The sequence below is a fragment of the Chelonoidis abingdonii genome, chromosome 3, assembly GCF_003597395.2.
Source record: "Chelonoidis abingdonii isolate Lonesome George chromosome 3, CheloAbing_2.0, whole genome shotgun sequence".
Lineage (NCBI taxonomy): Eukaryota > Metazoa > Chordata > Testudines > Testudinidae > Chelonoidis > Chelonoidis abingdonii.
The window spans coordinates 86,944,666-86,965,918 of NC_133771.1; the positions used below are offsets into that span (position 1 = coordinate 86,944,666).

A 21,253-nucleotide genomic window follows, 5' to 3' on the forward strand; every position below is an offset into this window, starting at 1 on the left:
AGCTCAGGATTAAACAAAGACTGAATGGCTTGCCAACTACAAAACCAGTTTTTCCTCCCTTGGTTTTCACACCTCAACTTCTAGAACAGGGCCTCATCCTCCCTGATTGAGTTAACCTCATTATCTCTAGCTTGCATGCATATATATACCTGCCCCTGGAAATTTCCACTACATGCATCTGACAAAGTGGGAATTCACCCACAAAAGCTCATGCTCCAAAACGTCTGTTAGTCTATAAGGTGCCACAGGATTCTTTGCTGCTTTTTCATGTAAGAATGTATGTGAACAAGCCATGAACATGGTTAGACTAGAAAAAATATCAAGCTAAAGTTTAGATGTATAAAAATGCTATTTTAGATTTAAAAAGCCTACAAAATCTATAAAAGGTCTGGTCAGAAACATGCATTTTTACACATTACAGTAGGAAGGGAAATTGGCTGTAATCAAGGCACAAGAACACCGCAGTTAATAATTTTACATTCTACTACAGGCCTTTCATTGTACGTAGAAACATCTTCTAGTTTCTGAAGAACTTCTGTACCTTCAATCAGCTGTCTAAAGTAAAGGTGGAAATTATATATATATATAAAAAGTCAGTGAAATTATGAATAACTATATGATCACTACCATAAAGCTCTACAGTATTAGTAATCTATTTGACCATTTGAGTTCCATGGTATTCATTTTCCAACACAAGTTATGTTAAATGTGCATGATTTAACAAAAATGTAGGAACATACATATCTACAGATGATACATATGGGTAGAGGATCAGGAAAATACACCAACAACAATTTGAAGATCAGGAAACACTAATTTAGTAGTGAACACAACTGTGTTATCTACCTTCAGTGCCTGTCAGTGGTCAGAGCAAGTCAGTTAGAAACCCTGAAATCCTTCTATTAGGCTATAATTATAAAGTGTTCTCAATATGGCTGTCTCTTAAAATAAAGGGTTCATGTCTTGTATGTTCTTTTCTTTATAGGATTGTTTTTCACAGCAGACTAACGTTCCAGCTGTTTGCTCTGAAAATATCCCAATATTTAGCATTTTAGGAAATAGAAAAATGCTACACTTTGAGGTATCTGTAGCTGTAATTATTCAAAGCAATAAACGTTGCAGCATGTAGACACCTTTCCAGAATTTTGTGGCTGTAAGTAAGTGTCCATGATATCTAATGCAAGAAGAAAAAGGTCAAGAGGAATATTGTCAGAAATTGTTCTGCATTTAATTAAAATGGTTTGATCTCTCTCTCCCCCTCTTTCTCACACACACATCTTTTTGAAGTCTCAGATCAATTTTCTTCTTAATCTGAATCATGAAACCAATACAATAAATTTACAATTCTAAACTGTCCTGAGCTGCAATGTGTAGGGCTCAATCTTATAAAACTCTGTATTAAGCTGTGTACACATGGGTTTGCTAGCAGTTCATGTAGAGAACTCTGCACCTTATCTTTAGCACAGGCATTGGGGAGGAGGGGAGGATATGTTAGAAGGTTGTGAATGGATCACTGATGTGGAACTTGTGTCCAGGACAGGCCTATGAGGTGTGCAGTAGCTATTTTAATGTAAAAGTTTCTATTGCTATTGCAGAATGCTGTTGCATACCTGTGGAATGCCAAGGTGTAAGGAGTGGTGTGCCAATTTATAGCATTGTAACTCCATATAGTGTTGAACTGCCCTCTTTGTGGCCACTCTTTGCTCTTGCTAAAGTAAGCTCCTAGTATGTTTATACATCGGGCAATGTTTTAAGAGCAGTGCTTGAAATTTCCTGTGCTTTTAAAGCAGGGAGTTCCTGATAAGATAACAAGAGACTCCAGTGTATAGTGTAGAATTAAAGTCAGATGCCACTGATTTAAACACATCCAGTTAGAACTTATTTTAAGTTTGTTTTTTGCATGTTGTATTGGTATGCCTTTTTTTTTTTTTGCTTTTGAAATGCTGTACTCCTCTGTGGCGCATTGGACAATAATCACCCTGGCATGAGAGTCTCATGCCCCCCTCACTCCCAATCCCTTTATGCTAGGAACCACTAGCTTGGTAAAGGGATCTGAAAAGCCCCAGGGTGAAATCCTGCCTCCACTGAAGTCATTGGGAGTTTTGCCATTGTCTTCTATGGGACCAGGATTTCACTCCTGGCTCTGGCTGGAGAAGGATTCCCCTGGTGCAATCAGTGCAGAGGCAGCTCTAGGCTGATTTCTCAGGACATCTTTGCAATCTTTGGGAGGCTGTGTTTTCTTAGGCCAGGTCTACATTAGGAGCACTTTGTCCATATAACTGTACTAGTATGGTGTATTGACAAAGTGCTTTTAGTGTGGATGTACCTTATAGTGGCAAAACTATGCTTTTTCCAGTATAGCTTATTATAGCCTGCCTAAGCGAAATAAACTATAGCAGTTGAGTGCAGTTTTGCAGGTATAATTGTCCACACCAGGGATTTTTGCTGGCTCATCTATGTCAGTCAGCAATAACACCTCATCACACCTCTGAACACCACAGCTATGACAGCAAAAGTCTACTGTATAGACCTGGATATACACAGGGCCCCAGACCTGCCTTATGTTTTGCCAGGAGCCTCTCTAGCCCCTGGTGTAGCTTCAGACAGGGAGGGTGTAAAAGTGGCTTAAGCTCTCTGCCCCTGAGCTGCGAGTTCTGTGCTGTGCCTCTCAGGGATGCAGCACAGAATCTCAATCTTAGGCAATGGTATCTAAGATAACTAGGAGTATTTTTTTAAAAAAACATTTTAAAATTATGTCTCTGTAGTATACATACCCAAAAGCCATATATTTTTTATCCATATAGGGAGCTGGCTGTAGTGTGATATAAAACTGTGAACCATTGCTGTGACGTCCCTTGTTGGCCATCCCAAGAATCCCTCTTTTGTTGTGAGGAATGGAAAAGTTTTCATCTAGAAAGTTTACAGTAATAAATGATCATAGATTTAGTTTGCCTCCTTCCACTTTTACTCACTGTTGCAACTCCTACAGCCCTTCCTCTTCTACAACCCCTTTCTTCCTTCTCCCTCTCCCCAATTCTTATTACTTTCTTTCCTATTATATACTGTACATTGGGAGCCTTTCAGCAGGTCTCCCTTCAACTTGCCCCCAAGCTACTGCATAGAAATGAAGGGGATTACGGCTTCCTTTGACTCTGGATTCTGCTTTCTAGAAAGCGGTTAAGAAATAATTTTGGGTTATCCTCCTGGGAAAAAACCTTTGTGATAAATATTCAAAATGTAGTTGCTAACATGCTGCACACTTTTTTAATATTATGACAACTCTGCTATAGCATCTTTTATTTGAGGATCTCAGAGCACTTGAGAAACAACAATGTATAGGCTGGTTAGCCTTATTCCTATTTTATGGATTAGGAAACTGAGGCACTTAGAAGTGAATGGCCTGATTTTCAGTGATGCTAAGTGCCCATAGTTCTGTCCCATAATGACTTGTCCCAAGTCAGATAGTAAGTCAACAGCAGAACCAAAAGTAGAACCCAGAACTGTTGACTCCTAGACTCTCATTCTAACCCTCCATATTAACCTCCAGTTGCTAATTTTTAGGGAGCACTAAGTTCTGTCATGTTCTGGGCACTATGATTAAAGGCCAACTGGGGCTACGGGATGGGATAAAAAGGGAGAGAGTTAGCAGTGGTGACACTGGATTTATTGCAGTTTCTTCCCTTGGCATTAGAAAGGGGTGAGGATGAAAAGAAAGACCCCGAGCTACAATTTTCTTTCCACCTTTGCTCAGTGTTATGTGCAGCGATCAGAAAAAATCCAAAAATCCAAAGCAGCCATTGTCACCACAGAGCTTACTTTTCTCACCAAAGTACACATTACACAATCCCATGCTTAAACACAATTAACTAAATCACATAAAAGAGAAGCTATTTTATCAGAACAGCTTACAATAACTGGCACGTTTATCTATAAGATTCGCTCAGTGCTGTTTGCTGCATATGGAGAGTTAACAAGAGCAAATAAAAAGCAAACTTTAGTCAAAGGAGTTACAGCAGGAATGGGGAGAAGAGCTAAAAGAGTAGGAAGGTAGGCAGGAGCTTATAAGGGACCTGAAGGCCAGGACAAGTTGGTTAGGACTGTTGTGAAGGGTGAGGGGATTAGTTGAGGGGTAGAACATGGCTGGAGTGGCAGGTAATTTGGGTATTTGCAGCAGGATTTCGGAAGGATGACAGGCTATCATAGAGAAGATGGAGAGTTGTTTAGCAAGTACACTCATAGCACAAAGAACAGATTTTTAATTGAAGAAGTCTGAGTGATCCCTGGATTTTCTCCAGAAGCATTCCGTGGTGCAGAAGAATAATGGATGCAAAGCGTACGACACATTTTGGAGGTGGGAGAGCCCAAGGAACAGGGTGCAGAAGAGAAAAAAGTTGTTGATGAACATGAGTCAGCTGAGGAGAGGGAGGCCAGGGAGGGAAAGAAAGAGTGGAAAGCCTCAGAGAATGAATGCTGGTGGACAGGAGGTCACAGAAGGAATGAGAGATATGCCTGGGGGATGGGGATGGTGGAGGAATTGATACAGATCTGCAAGCTGAAACATCTCTAAGCCCCTTTGCTGCTTAGGCTGATGTGTCATATTGTATAAGCAAGAACCCAAGGAGAGCTCTTCACAAACTCCAAAGGAATGATGGAAATTTGGGCTGAAGATGTGAGTAGGGATTTTATTATTCTTACATGTTTTGTTATTCTTACTCTATTTGAGGACTGTTCTCTCAAACTAATTAATAAAAATAGCAATTAAATTCCAAATGAAGCAGTTGCTCCTATGCTGCTGCTTGTGAATTGCAGTAATTACTTCAGCAGTCTAATTTTGGATTAGGCTTCCTTGTTTTAGAAAATGACACTTCAGTCCAAGTGGCTCTCTCTAATTACCTCAGTACTTTGCGCTAATTTCAGGGAAATGTAGAAACATCCCAGTCATTTCACAGAATATTGCAGTGAATGGATGTTTGTCAACTGTGGACATTCATAGAATCTTAACATCTGTGAGTGGCATCTGTCACTGTTCTCAGACAGCAAAAATATCTATGTAAATAGTTTGGTGGAAAACAGTAGGAAAGCCATATAATCATCACATTAAAATTCCATATCTGAGTGAGCACCTTTATAAAGGACTGAAAAGAATGATTATCTTTTAATTTTAAAAGAGGGTTCAATATGGACAATCTTCTCTTTTGAAGAATCAGTATTTGTGATGTGTGAAAGAGGGTAATAAAATTCCTTTTACAGACAATTATAAGGTTGACAGAACTCAAATTAAGTCTATTTTAAAATTAAATTACTTTCCTAATCCTATAATATCTACTGCCACCTCAAATAGAGTTACAAGAGTGATAAAAGACAAGCTTCCCTCCAAGATAACAAATGACAGGTACTGGGTTTGTCTGGAAGAACAAACACTGAGTTGCAAGTCACTAAATCTTCTAAGTCTAATCCTGACTCTGCCAGTGTCTTGCTGTGTGGCCTTGGGCTAGCCATTTTTCCTCTTAGTTTTCCCTATCTGTAAAATGGAGAACATACTACTTACCTCACACGGATGTGAGGATTAACATTGGAACGGCATGTTGTATACGTGAAGCACTATAAAATACTAAGGACTAGATTGTGGCATTTACACCACAGTCCTGCACAGAGCGGTGTGGGGCTGCATCAGTCCCGGAGGAGCAATAGCAGAGGTTGTACCTCAGGCACATTCTCCCACCTGGGGCTGCCTAGTGCACACTGCTGTGTTTTAGGATTGCCCAGATTGTTCCTGCCAGCAGGAAAGCCCAGAGTTTCCAGAACAGCTCTGGAGCAAGTGCATTGAAAGAGAACATATAAAGAATAGCAGATGCACAGCTGGAAGTGTTCCAGTACAGTCTGTATTAGCTATCTATGCAGCGGGGGTGCAGAAGAGGAATCGGATGAAGACTTCTAGCACATTATTAAAATGTTTTGGTTTCCATTAATTTAGCTTATAGACCTGATTGATGGTTTCCCCAGGAAACAGGTTACTTCCTTGATGAGAATCCTGTGTTCTGAGGATCTGTGCTTCACACTGCTCCAGGTGACAGCTGCAGCGGCACAGGAGCCAGCAAACAGAGCTGCTACCAGGGGAGTTTCCGTGGGAGTTTCCAGGGGGAGGTTGCAGGGGAGACTAAGGCAGAGAAACCAACAAGCCAGATAAGGGAGGGGGCGGGGGTCTGCCAGCAGCCCAGTGCTTGTTGGGGACCCGTGGTGCGGTGTGTGGCGTGGACTGCCAGGCACAGAGAGTTGGAAGGCCATGACTGAGACAGAGGCAGCAGTGAGAGACACACTGAGGATGACTGGATGTGGAAGCTGTGGCATGTACATGGTCCTGGAGGGGGCACCTGAAAGGAGTTTTGTCTGCATGAAGTGCTGCCTGATAGAGCTGCTGGAAGAAAATAGTAAAAGGGTTCTACAGCCATATAAATAAGAAGAAAACAAAGAAAGAAGAAGTCGGGCCGGCTATACACTGAGGAGAAGGAGGTTAAGGATCACTAGGCATGCCAATATCTATCTAAATCAAGTACTTTTCTCAGTCTTTAATAAGACTAGTGAGGAGTTTGGGATGATGGAGGGATGATAAACGGGAAGGAGATATGGAGGGGATATTACCGCATCTGAGGTAAGGCCAAACTTGAACAGCTTAATGGGACAAAATCGAGAGCCCGGACAATCTCCATCCAAGGATATTTAAGGAAACTGGCGCATGAAATTGGCGAGCCCGTTAGCGAGAATTTTTAATGAATCGGTAAACTCGGGGGTTTGTACCGTACCACTGGAGAATTGCTAACGTAGTTCCTATCTTCAAGAAAGGGAAAAAAAGTGATCGGGTAACTATAGGCCTGTTAGTTGATGTCTGTAGTATGTAAGGTCTTGGAAAAAATTTTAAAGGAGAAAAGTAGTTAAGGACATTGAGGTCAATGGTAATTGGGACGAATTGCTACATGATTTACTAAAGGTAGATCGTGACAAACCAACCTGATCTCTTCTTTGAGAAGGTGACGGATTACTTAGACAAAGAAATGCGGTAGATCTAATTTACCTCGATTTCAGTAAGGCGTTTGACACGGTTCCAACCTGGGGAACTGTTAGTTAAATTGGAAAAGATAGGGATGAATATGAAAGTTGTAAGTGTGGATAAGGAACTGGTTAAAGGGATGACTCCAGCAGGTCGTACTGAAGGTGAACTGTCAGGCTGGAAGGAGGTTACTAGTGGAGTCCCTCAAGGATCGGTTGTGGGACCGATCTTATTTAACCTTTTTATTACTGACCTTGCACAAAGAGCGGGAATGTGCTAATAAAGTTGGCGGATGACACAAAGCTGGGGGTATTGCTAACACGGGAGAAGGACCGGGACTATCTAACAGGAAAATCTGGACCACCTTGTAACTGGGGAGTAATAGTAATAGGATGAAATATAATAGTGAAAAGTGCAAGGTCATGCACTTAGGGATTAATAATAAGAATTTTAAATAGACATTGGGGACGCATCAGTTGAAGCGACAGAGAGAGGAGAAGACCTTGGGGTATTGGTTGATAGCAGGATGTCTATGAGCGCCAATGCGATATGGCCGTTAAAAACGCAAATGGCGGTTTTAGGGTGCATCAGGCGAGGTATTTCCAGCAAGGATAAGGAGGTGTTAGTACCGTTATATAAGGCCTGGAGAGACCCCACCCTGGGAATATTGTGTTGCAGTTTCTGGTGTCGCCATGTTTAAGAAGGATGAATTCAAACTGGAACAGGTGCAGAGACGGCTACTTAGGATGATCCGGGGAATGGAAAACCTGCCTTATGAAAGGAGACTCAAAGAGCTTGGCTTGTTAGCCTGCCAAAAGAAGGCTGCGGGGATATGCTTGCTCTTATATAATATATCAGGGGATTAACGTTAGGGAGGGAGAGAATTATTTAAGCTTGAGTACTAATGTAGGCACAAGGACAAATGGGTACAAACTGGATATTAGGAAGTTTAGACTTGAATTAGACAAAGGTTTCTAACCATTAGGAGTATGAAGTTCTGGAACAGCCTTCGAGGGAAGTAGTGGGGGCAAAAACTTACCTGGCTTTAGAGATAAGCTTGATAAGTATATGGAGGGGATGATATGATGGGATAGTTTAATTTGGGCAACTGATCTTGGATTATCAGCAGATAAGTCTTGCCTCAATGATCTGTGAGGGATGTTGATATGATGGGATCTGAGTTACTGCAGAGAATTCTTTCCTGGTGCGGCATGGTGAGTCTTGCCCACATCTCAGGTTTTAGCTGATCGCCATATTTGGGGTCGGGAAGGATTTTCCTCCAGGGCGGATTGGCAGGGGCCTGGAGGTTTTTTCGCCTTCCTCTGCAGCGTGGGGCATGGTCGGCTTGCTGTGGATTCCTCTGCAGCTTGAGGTCTTCAAACCACAATTTTTGAGGACTTCAATAACTCAGTGATGTGTGTTAGGGGTTAGGGGTTATTATAAAAGTGGATGGGTAGGGTTCTGTGGCCTGCTTTGTGCAGGAGGTCAGACTAGATGATCATATTGGTCCCTTCTGACCTACGAGTCTATGAGTCTATGTTGGAGGCAGAACAGGCCATTCTCCGACTTTCTCGTGCCCAATCTTTGGTAGGCAACATACAGTGCTGCCTGAGGGAAAGTGACAGGGACTCTGAGAAAAGTTTGTAGGCTTTGTGGGAATCACTTGTTTAATTTTCAATGACTTGAAAGTTCCTGAAAACTTTCCTGCAAGGCAGCACCGCGGCAATAATTCATATGTTCCAAAAACAGTCCAATTACCTGGATATAATTTAAATGCAAACTTTGGCCCTTTTGCTTAGTCCTGCAGTCTCGAAGTGTGACTCACTTCTTATTGTCACTAAAAATTTAACTGTCTTTGAAAATAAAGACTGCAGTTACAGTTGGTGGGTGAGATAATCTTTTATTGGACTGACTTCAAGAAGAGCGTTGTGTGGCTCGAAAGCTTGTCTTTCTCACTAACAGAAGTTTGTCTAATAAAAGCGATTACCTCATCCACCTTGTCTCTCCAATATCCTGGGACCAACATGGCTACAACACTGCATGCAGTTACACTTGGCAGTTCTGAACTGTTGGCTGATGGCAAGTTTGCTGAAATGTGACAGTTTGCAACACTGGTAGTAAAGATGCTTTATATAAGAGAATATAAACTAGTTCCCTAGTTCTTTATGGCTAATTGTTAATCTAAACAGACCCTATCCCCTTTAACTTGCTGCTTTGACTCTTTATTTGAGTTGTTGTTCTTAAATATTGCTCTGCCATTGACAATTATATTATTCTTTTTATTAGTCTTTATGATTATAGGGGTTTGCATCTTTGGTTTGATGTTATGATATGTAGCTCCTGTTCGGTAATTCTAGATTCTCACAGTTAGAGTTGCGAGACTAAGGGTCTGGCTCTGTTCTCACTCTGGTGTAAACTCCATAAAGTCAGTGAAGTAACAATGCTGTATAAATGAGATCAAAATCTGGTCCAAGACTCTAAAGCTGCCTGATTCTAGTTTTCTCAGAGTGAAAAAGTAACTTCTATTAATTTCAGCATATTTAAACCATTCCAGTGTAATGATGTGACACAGAGGCCCATTGGTGCCAGCTGGCAAAGGTTTTGCTCTTCTGTAACAGCAACTCCTAGCAGGCTTGACAAACTCGCTATACATAGCACACCTCTTTCATAATATTTATCCATGAAGAAAATCATGTGAGGTCTTAAATGAAAGCCAGTGCCTCACTGGTTATGAATATTGTCATCAAACGTATGTACATATACTATTTAAAAAGTTATGTATGTATACTAAAAATATGTTCCTAAAGTCTGTATTAAGGGAGAGTAAACAAACAGGTTTCTGCCAGACAAAGAATGTTCATTCACCTGTCTCTGTTGGTCTGCAGGTAAAGTAAGCATTGTAAATAACAGTGGGGAGTTATTTACATACAAAGTCAACAGGAGGACATGAAAACAATAGAAAAAACAAGACAGGGGTTCTGTTGTCACCGAGGACAGACCAAGAACTTTCGGATATAAGCAGAAGTCAAGGAGAAACCCCTTTATCCTGCACCTTGGAAGTAAACTGACAGTGCATTTACATTCATAAAAATGGGATCTCAACCAGCCTTGGTAGGAAATACTGAAAAACCCTTTGGGTGAAATAAGACTGCTTTAGAAAGGTGGTTAGCCTGTTAAATTTAGTCTCTAAAAAGCATATACTTATTTTGTTTTATATGTAATCCTTCTATATCCATCATTCTTAATCACTATCTCTTATATCTTGGTCTTCGATAATACATTTATGATTGTTTTTGCTATAAACATATCTTAGTGCTGTGGTACTGCACAAAGAGCTGATCCTGAGTTGAATTGTGGAAGCTGGTATATAGTGTTCCCTTGGGGACAGCAGGCACAGTATTACTGTTAGTGTTCAGTCAACAAGGGGCTGAATACTAGAGGGAAATGCTTCAGAGGGTTGGGGATTGGGGTGTATCTATTGGTTGCAGCTGTCAGGGAAAGTAAGGGCAGGCAGAGCCCTGAGAAGATTGTTTGGGTGGCCAACAGGCTGATTATGTCAAGGAGCTGACACCCAGTTAGTCACCAGGAAGTCTTTCTACTGCTAGAGGCAGGGGGGCAACAAGGTTTTTCAGAGTCCTGGCCATCCTGAGAATCATCACAGATGAATGTGTGGTATTAGTGGAAGCACAGAACCCATACTTGCATTTATCCATTATAGTGCTTCAAATTTTCAAAGCCCTTTTACAAGCATGAATGTTCGTAACATTCCTGTCAGGTAGGTTGTTAAGTATTATCCTTATTTTACAATTGGAGAAAAAGGACACAGACAGGTGAAGCTGAAAAATCATATAGTGATTCGGTGGCAGAGCCAGGATTACCAGTTAGAAAATCAACCCACTAAACCAGTTTGCCAGGAGAACTATCTTAATAACAAATAGAGAATAATCCTGACTGTTATGAGAAAGTCTGAAACTGCTGTTGAGATATAAGTGATAAAAATGAAAGAAAAAAAAACTAACTAAACCTGAGAACACTTCAGTGAAAATCCAGTTATTTACCTGAAGTTTGGCTTATGCATGGTAAAATAAGGAAATTTAACTATACCTTCAAAAGTGGGTCCATAAATTGACTCACCACCGTCTCCTCTTCCAGCTGTTATGTCTGTATGTGATTAGACAAAAGTGACAGAATACAAATGCTGACCACTGGCATTAATTGGCACTTTCATTGGACAGTTTCAACAGAGGTTAAGGACATGGGTCCCAATCCTGCAACTGACAATATGCAGGTGGACTGCTGCACCTGTATGGAGTCTGGTTTGAATTCAGTGGTCTCTACACGGGTAGAACAGTCTGCCTGCATGCTATCAACTGCAGGATTGGGGCCTTACTGGAACTGCAGAATGAATTAATCTCTCACTCCAAGAGGTGGTGTCTCCAGAAATAACTACTCCATATATACAATAAGAAACATATTATATAGATACACACACACACACACACACACACACACACACACACACACCTTCTTGCTGCTATGCTAATACAAGTACCTGTGTACCTAGTTTCCAATGTTTAGTAACATACTTCAAGAGTGCATTTCAGTATATGAAAAATGTGCCACAGTGAATATGCCCTGTATCCATAAATAATTACCTATGCTTAGAACAAGGGATTATGAAAATAAGGATCTGATAATATAGCAAGTCAGCCCAGCAAGCCTTTAGTAAACTCCCAGCCATTACACAAAGCTGACAAGTACAGGAAACATAAAAACACAATTGAAAAGGGTTTGTTTTTTTGTTTTTCAAACAGTTTGTGTTAGTTTATTTAAACTCTTGTATATGCCAGTCAGGTAAAAGGAAACCCTCATCTGAAGTAAACCAATTATTTTAAATTGCCCTTCTGGACCTCATATGTATTTCTATTAAATGAGTTACTTTGGGAAAGCAAAAAGGATGTCTTGGAAATCTGATCTTAAAACGGTATTAAGTAAACAATTTTGGAGAAAGAACAGAAGAGAAGCTGAGAGGAAGAAATGAAGGAAATCCCTTCAAACACACTTATGTTTACTTTTACTGAAATGCTCTGTTTTCTTGGATTATTCATCATTTACTAAGCTATTTCCTAGATTCATAATGACACTTTTCATGCACAACCACAATGTTCAAACATGCTCCGTGTCGCCAAACCTTTAGATAGCTATGAATGGTTAAATGCTCCTGTAAAGTAACATCTATACAAGACACACGGGATGTTTCTTATGGATTTTCTCAGTGTTTAAATGTTTCCAGCTAATTTCCTAATTTCTTGCCAAAGAGACTTGTGAAAAACTTTTGGCTAATTAAAAAAAAATACAGACTATTGATTCCTTATCCATGTTTTGCCTATAATTAGGGAACAAGATCACCAAGAGAGAAGACACTGCGTTTTGTCTTATATACACCTCAGTTAAAACCTTGTCCATCCCAAATTGGTTACATCTCTAAATTCAGGTTTATTTTGTTGGACAAAATCTATTTTTCATGCTGATTATTCTATCCAAAATCTGAGTTACACCAGATTTATAGAAGATGTTTTTAAACCCACCTCCTCCTTGTATCCAGCCATCTTTTACTAATCGATGAAAAACTGATTCTTTATAAGTAAGCTCCACACCACTGTGAGAGGTCCCTGCTTCTCCTGTACACAAAGAACGAAAATTCGCACAGGTTTTGGGGCACATATCAGAATAGAGCTGCAAAATGAAGGGAATAAGTTTGTAAATAAAGTCAAAAGGTCAGATCCTGCAACCCTTTCTCTTGAGATAAGGGCTGCATGACAAGGCCTCATGTTTGCTCTTTTCTTCTGTATCTTACCTCAAATAACAAGGTGCCTGTGGGCTGCTCCTGAATAGCTATGTCCAAGTACACAAACACATGCTGTTTAAATCAGGGGAAAAAAATCCAGTTTAAAAAAATAGTCAAATATCTTCTAAGTGTTTACTATTATGATGAAAGATACAGTTTAGCTGCTCAGTAAAATGTTCTCAGGTTTCTTTTTATAATGAACATCTAAAATGGACTCATAATTAGGTCTCAAAACAGCTTTTAGAAATAATAAAATATTAGCTATATAATCTAGTATTTTGTTGAAACAAAACACATTCAGTAAGTTTCAGGTCATTCTTGGACAAAAAACACCATTATATTGCACTAGGAGACATCAGGCTGGGCCCATTTCATCACTGGTGTAAGCAGGTGCAGGTTCACTGAAGCCCATGTAAGATCACAACCAATTAAACCATAGTAACACTGACTGCTATACCAAATGGAATAATTTTGCTGGATGGCAGATCACTGGTCAGACAGAGGGAGGTAAATAATTAAACTCCAGTCGGCAAGAAGCAAACTTAATAATTCAGCATTTTTTTTTAAAAAGGATAAATTGATCTCTGATAGGAAAAAGAAAGACTTTTTAAAAAATTCTATTACAACTGAATTAGATTTTCCAAAAACATTCACAAGAATTAACCCATTCATCAAACATAATAGGTGTTTGGAAAAGCATCGAAAAGTTCAGCTGCTTATCTGAAGCTTATCTGGACATCCTGCGAGAAACCATGGCCCCGCCAATGACATTGATGGAGCCAGGATTTCACCCCTGGAGGGTATGTCTACACAGCAGCTAGAAGCAAGCCTCCCAGCTCAGGTAGACAGACTCACATTAGTGGGGCTTTTTAGTGAATTAGTTCACTAAAAATAGAAGTATGGGCACTCAGGCATCTCAGGTTGGAGTTGTGTGGACCTGAGAGCCCAAGCACCAGCTTGACCTGCAACATCCATACTCCTACTTTTAGCCTGCTAGCTTAAGCCCTGCTAGGATAAGTCTGTCTACCCAGAGTGTGAGGCTTGCTCCCAGCTGCAGTGTAGACATATTCTGAGTCTACAAAACTCGTCTGGAAATCTCAAGAGAATAGGTTTACTCATGAGATTCACAGCACTTTTGATTTTGGTCCTAGCTGAAATTTCACAAGAGCATTCCTTTCTTTGGCATTTCAGCAGTTTTCATTCTAGTTCAGACCAGAAACAACTTAGTTCTATTCCATCTATATTCCCTGGCTGCTGAGAGAGAGGGACATTCTCTCCTTCCTCTTCCTCCTCACTGCTAGTAGGAGGTGGCTTTCCACAATTTCCCTCCCCTCCTGGCTGCTAGGAGAAACAAAATCTCCCATCTCCTTTCCCTGGGTATGGAAACAACTCTTCTTTTCCATAACTCTGGTGGGATTCCAGTGATTATTTCACCACCTTCCATGTGGTTGTGGGAGGGAGGAGAGAAACTAGGCACTACAGTGCAGCTGTCTCCTTTGATTTCTTGTTGGGTTTGCCATTTTGCCCACTAAGCATGAGGTAGGGCAGGGAGCACTCTGATTAGTCTTCTGCTCAAGATCACTAGTCAGTGTATTTCACCAAAAGTCCTTTAGTATGATAGCGGCATGAACTTCATTGTAAGTCTATGGTCTTAGACACAGAGTGCAAATCAAGAAGTCAAAAACTGGGTGGAAACCCTACTGCAAAATTTATATGGATGGATCTATGAAGTTATGTCTAGAAAGTATCAATCTCTCTTATCCCCGCTCCAAGACCCCACTACCCACCAAATTGCAAGCAAACAAGCAACCCATTGATAAGTCACATCAAATAATTACAGTTAGATAGCATATAGCTGGTAACAGACCCTACAACTTCCTTTCAGAAACCAGTGTAACCTGCCTTGCTGTTTTGCATATGTTTGGTGCAAAAATCCTCAGTAACAGCTTGGTAAAGAGCCACAGGTTTAAAATCTTGGTAGTTCCACTTGTCATAAGCCCACGTGAGCAGTTCTTGTTCACTTCCCAGCAATTGGCCATCAATAAAACACATCACGCTGGAGGGATACTCCCAGGTTTCACCTTTCAGTTCCTGAATTTAGAAGAAAAAATGAAAACCTGCAGGAATTACACTTTGGATTTAGTACAGAAGCAGTCAGTAATACATACTCAGATTCCATGCTGATGAATGTGGTATAAATACCTAGTTAGATGGATTTTTTTGTCCATTTTTACTTAAGTGTTTATGCTTTCTCTTCCCAAACTCCATCCCCTCTAAGAATACCACCATGAAAAATAAAACATAGGAATCATACAACTATATTTTGCAACTTCTCCTGAAATCATCAAGAATAAAATGTCTGAAAGTTATAGAAGGCTTTCCAGAATCCTGTTATAACAGAACATGATCATAAAAACAATTATTCTGGTTCCACTTTTGGGTCAGCTTGGAGGTTTGCTTTGGCAAAACCCATTCACCAAACTAGGTGTAACCTCTATAGTTATCTATAATTAATCAAGGATTCCCCAAGGGAAGCAAGGGCTCTAAAGGACATTTCAGTACATTCATATGTAATTGTTGTGTCTTGAGGGTTGTAATTACACTGATTTTTATTTATTTATTTTTTTATTTTTTTGAGATTTCTCCCACCATTTCTATAGCACTTGTGCAAGTTCATCAGTGCAAGTAATGGTGGGAGAACTAGTATTTGACAACTTCTGAAATTTTTAACAGAGCAACTCTAGACAACAGGGAGTAAAAACACTGGTAGCTGGTCCACTCTAATACTTCCCCATTATCTGCTCCAGTGCCACAGCAATGATGGAAGATATAGTTAGATATACTAAGAAAACTCAGCATAGACATGGCCTAGGGTGGGCTTGTCTACTTTGTGACTTCGCACGCAGCAAGCTAGGGAATGGATCTATAGTGCACCAGCTTGCCATGCACTGACTTGACATAGGGGCACTGCTACTATGCATTAAAAGTGCTGGTGGCAGGGTCTGCATTGCAAGTTTGTGCACAGGACATTCATGTCCTGGCTTGCTGTTCATTACCTCATCAAATGAGACAAAGGGCTTGCCTACATGAACAATGATGCAATATAGCAATAAAAGTAACTGATAAAATCATAAAACAAGAAATTAAGAGCCAATTCTGCTCTTGGATATATGTCTGCAATTTGTATTGATTTTAATGGACCCAAGGCTCTTATACTATGCACATCACTAGCATATCTAAGACTCTAAATAGATTAGACTGGAATAGAGGTTGCCTCTATGTTTGTTGACCTTAGTTGCAATTTTGGCAACTGTAATGATTGAGCCATTTTTGTTGGCCATTGGAACGAGCATCTTTATGGTAGATATATGTAAGGACTCTATTAGGCAAATCAGATTTTTCTTTTTCTTTTTTTTTTTTAGGATTTAACATAACAAAGATTAAAGATTATATTAATGGGGGCTTTCTTGTCTTTCAGAATTAGCTTTATTATAGGAATAACCCAGAGAGTCAAGATACATTAATACAGAGAAAAAAATTGCCTAAATACTTAAGCATTCACTTTTTAAACATGATTCATTAGATTGTAATAGTGAAATGTATTAGAGGGCAAGGACAAACCAAGCTGGTAAGGATGTAGGGTAAATTCAGTCCTGGTGAAAGCAGGCACAATTCAATTGTCTTCACTATAATGCTGCTCACTAATGCTGAGGCTGAATTTGGCCCCAAGCTTCCATATACAGCATATTAGCATCGCTGTGGTAATAAGTGTTGCCTATAAGATCTCTGAAGTCTTAATTTCAATTAAAAGTCTTCAAAATATTGCTTATCTGTTGTAAAAATTCCAGTTCAAAGAGGGACTAGATTGGTAATGGTAAAAAGAGTTCAGAATAACATGGGTCCTCTATATAGCAGGGAAGGAGAGGTAAGAACTGATGATGTCAAGAGGTCTGATATGTTTAAAGCATATTTTGCCTCAATCTCCATTAAAAGGGTAAATGGTGACTAAAGACTAATATAATTAATATTAACAACAATGGGCAAGGAACACAAGACAAAATAGGGAAAGAATAGGTTAAAGAATATTTAGATCAGCTAGGTTTATTCAAGTCGGCAGGGCCTGATGAAATTCAACCTAAGGTACTTAAGGAACTAGCTGAAGCAATCTTGGAATGTTAGCAATTATTTGATAACTCAGAGGACAGGTGAAGTCCCAGAGGATTGGAGAAGGGCAAACACAGTACCTCTCTTTAAAAAGGGGAACAAAGAGGAGCCAGTCAGACTAAATTTTGATACCTGGAAAAATACTGGAATAGTCTAAGTTTACTTGTGCCTGCCTCAACACAGGGGGCTGGACTAGATGACCACTCGAGGTGCCACCCAGTTCTACATTTTTATAATTCTATGATAGAGACACCCCCACCCAATACAGTCATTCTTAGTGGCAGCCATTCTTAGTGGCAGATTTAGCAGAGATGTCAAAAACTAAATGGATGGGCAAGGTGGTCTATTCTGTTCAACCCTAGAAGCGGTCTCCTCAGACTAGGATCCAGGCACATTGGCAGGCCAACCTGGGGAAGTTTGCCCTTGCTACTACAACTGCTGTAAATACAGGACTCGGCTTTCTAATGCTTCCCAATGCTGTATCTTCTGCAAGCATTACAAATATATTTAAAATAAAGTTTCCACAGAGAAAAGGACAGACCATTGCCCTCCTCTTTCGGACTAGTCCTACCTTAGTTTTCTTCCCAAACCAAACAAAATATCTGTTTATTTGTTTCTGCACCAACCAAATGGCATCATGAACAGAACTTGGAGAAGGTACTGAACACCTTTATCTTCATCTACTGCATAGAAGATAGTTCTGATTTGTCAAGTGAATGCTAAGTCTAGGTAATTCAAGCGCAATTAACTTGGGGGGGAAGAAAGGCACCTTTTTTTTCTCCTGTAAATATTCATGCCATGCAAATTCTAACAGAGGAAGCACTACAGGTTCTGCAATCTTGTTCGGAAAATTCAGCCTCAGAGCCTAGATTTTCAAAATAAAAAATATTTATTTACAGGCAGTTTACTTAAACATTTTTCCCATTACATTTTGTATTCTCTTATTCAAACAGATTAGGATCCAGGCACTATGTTTTAGTTTGATTATTTCATGGCAGTTTTTTCACACATGTAACATAGCTTCAGACAGTTACATAAGACTACACAAACTGTTTTAAATTAGTATTTTAAACTTAAGAGGTTTAATGTTGGGCTGCTGCTTTCCCAACATTAACTAGTTATACTCACACTACCTCAATTAGGGAGGGAGGATAAGCAGATGGGGAAACTGCCACAAAGACATTGGCTCTCTCTGAGCATCATCAGTTTCTCTAGACTTCATGGAGAGTTACATCTTGCAAGATCAGTCCCAAAGCCAGAGAGTGAATCAGAGGCACAGTGAGGATTAGAACTTGGGAGTTCCTGAATTCCAGTTCTTGTTACTGCTATCATTTTATGAACAGTACAGTAGAAGTCAGATATGGAACATTCCCGTTAGGCCATTTAGGCTCATCTCCTGGGGTACAGAATTGTTTCCAGGAGTATATTTTCTAGACCTGTATTCAGGCTGGTTTGCAATGTCTCAATAATAATTTGTATTTCTGTAGTATCTTCCATCTAAGAATCTCAAAATGTATTACAAAACATGAACAAATTAAAGACCTAGATCCTGCAGTGCTATACACAGATCATGGCCCTACAGCCAGGGTAGCTGGGCACTGGAGGATCATCCCAGTGTAGGAACCCCCACTCTCTGTTCCCGCATTAGAGTACATGGCCACGGAAAAATGAACATGGACAGGGTGTACCTTTCCCTCCTCAGCTGTATCTGCAGCTGGTAAATTTAGGCTGCTCTAAATAAAGAGGTGGGACAAGCTCAGCAGCCAGTCTGTTTAGGATTAGTGTAACAAAAGGTCACATTTGCACACCCCATCCTAAGCTGAACTGTGTGCTGCTTGGCTATGACCAAGAACCTGGGTCTCAATCTCCCAACACCCCTACAAGGTAGGTATTTTTACCCTCATTTTACAGTAGGGGAAATTGAAATGCATAGAAAGGTTAAGTGACTTGCCTAAGGTTGCAGAGCAAGTCAGGTGTCATTTCATTATATTTAAAATCTTGTGTGGCATCACAGTATGTAATAAATGCTTTAGAACAAACAACTGAAGGATCCTAAGTACCACATGCTTGACAACAAAAAACTGTACAACAAATAAGTAGATACCAATGCGAAGGGAAAATTATAAATGCATACATAAGATTAAATTATAAACTCTAAAGAACAAAATACAGAATTTTAAATCTTAATTTCTTAAAAATGTCTAGGACCATAGACAGTCTCCTAATTTGCCTTGTATTTCATTTTAACAACAATAATGCCAGCCACTGTTTTTGCAATCTCCTGTCCCTAGAGCCCATAGAAAGCAAAAACAGAAAGGAAGGATTTCAAACTGTCTGCTTTCTTCTGCTGCAAGAATGGCCTGGGAGGAGTTACCTCTGCTGTACACTTTGCCACGTGGAACACAGGCTCCTTGAGAAGCCCAACCACCATCAACTGCTGCAATTGCAGGGGACCCATGGCACCCTCACCCCACTGCACACACTGCGTCTCCTGGTTTTTCCTCCTTTGGTTGCTGCTCCTCTGCTGGCTGCCCAACCTTGCTCTGGGTCAGCTGGAGGAGGGACTGTAAACAGAATTCTGCTCACCATAGCAACTCCAATCACAGGACTAGTGCTCTGCAGCTTCAAGTTGTACTACAAGTCTTGCTGATAGAAACTCTGCCTGCACATAGGTTATACATATCCTAGTGCTGTGCAGGGAAGAGGGATTGTTTATGTGAGTGCCACTTTCACTGGGCATTTTATTAACATAGTGCTAGATCATTAACTGCATCCTACAGTGGTCTCCCTGGGTGAAGTTTTCAAATGTGCCAAAGTGACTGGGGTGCACAACACAGACAGCTAAGATAGTCAATCAGCAAGTGAAATTTAAAAAAAAAAAATAGGACCACGACAGACAAAAAAACAAAAAAGTAAATAAAGACAAATTAATAGCAATAGAATGTTTACTTTTTCTTCCCCTGAGAGAGACACCTCCCACTAAAACCTCTACCCATAATTAAAACAGACCTACTTATGGAGGTTAGGTGTCTATACAGGTATGTGCACCTGCCTTTCACTCTTTGGACAGTTCAATTCAAATCTTCTTTTGGAAGTCACACAAGGAAATTTACCTGTCTTAAGTATCTAAGTGCTTCTGTGATGGTGTGTTCATCCCACACTGGCCTAGAAAGGGTTGATGTGGCCTATCAAATTTCTTACTCCCTTTGAACCACACCTGAGAAGAGACAGGCTTGAGAGGCAAGCACTGACTGAGGATTGAGCCCAGCTGTGCAGGAGCAGGCAGGGCTGGTGTAAGACCAGCAACCAAGGGTAGAAGGAGGCTACAGCATGGAAGTCTGCAGTCACTCTCTGGACTTAGAGCAGGAAAAGGTGGAAAGCCAGGAAGAAAGCAGTCGTGGGATCCTTCTCCTGAAGGGCTTATGTAGAGGGGTGGTGGAGAAAGAAGCTTGACAGAGGTGCCCTATAAGGCAGTCTAGGGAAAAAGCAGTAGGGTAAAGGAAACCTTGGCTGCTGATTGAATGGTCCCTATGCTGGAATGCATCGTGGGCAGGCCTGGGTTCCCTTACCAGCCGCTGAGGAAGTGGCATACCCTTGAATTGGGGGACTGCTGGGAACAATAGCAGGAAAGACAGTCCACTAAGACTTTGATGGGAATGTTGGAAGGATTCATTAGCTAATATTTATACTAGATATTGAAGCTGTAAAGTTCTGTTTGAGACCTTGTCTGCACTACATATGATTTGCCAGTATAGCGATACCAGCAGAGCCTCTAGTGTAGATGTGCATATGCCAACACAATTCATTTTTCTCCTCCCCAAACAACACTTGCTATGCCAGCAGAAGTACTATGGGAGCATAGCTGCCTTGCTTTTGCTGGCATAGCTCTGTTAGCTCAGGGGTGTTATTGTGTTTTTGTTTTTAAAATATCCCTGCCTGACATCACTATGCTGATAATACTCTGGCCAGGTCTACACTACGAAGTTAAGTATTTTTTATTTGCTTGAATAAAATGGTATTTTCTGAGGATGCTGCTTCTGACTTAATTTTGTAGTAAAACAATTTTGTTATAAATTTAAACTTAGTCATGTTATATATTAAAGTTATTGGAGCTACAATAAAATTAAAAAGGATTAAACCCAAACTGAGCTACCTTTTAATCAACAATTTGCTTCTGTAATTCAGCTCTCTTAAAT

The 21,253-nt window shown here is 40.3% G+C and overlaps 1 protein-coding gene across 1 annotated transcript; it reads right to left on the bottom strand.

Annotated features, from left to right (window-relative positions):
• Window positions 1-330: 330 nt before the first annotated feature.
• On the bottom strand, window positions 331-19,870 carry PPIL6 (peptidylprolyl isomerase like 6). Its single transcript, XM_032764597.2, has 8 exons — window positions 19,432-19,870; window positions 17,827-17,922; window positions 14,796-14,984; window positions 12,903-12,965; window positions 12,634-12,781; window positions 11,150-11,206; window positions 2,775-2,910; window positions 331-555 (listed from the first exon to the last, which is right to left on the bottom strand). The coding sequence occupies exons 1-8, from the start codon at window positions 19,513-19,515 to the stop codon at window positions 444-446; spliced, it is 885 nt and encodes a 294-aa protein (XP_032620488.1). The 5' UTR covers window positions 19,516-19,870; the 3' UTR covers window positions 331-443.
• Between the last annotated feature and the right edge of the window lie 1,383 nt (window positions 19,871-21,253).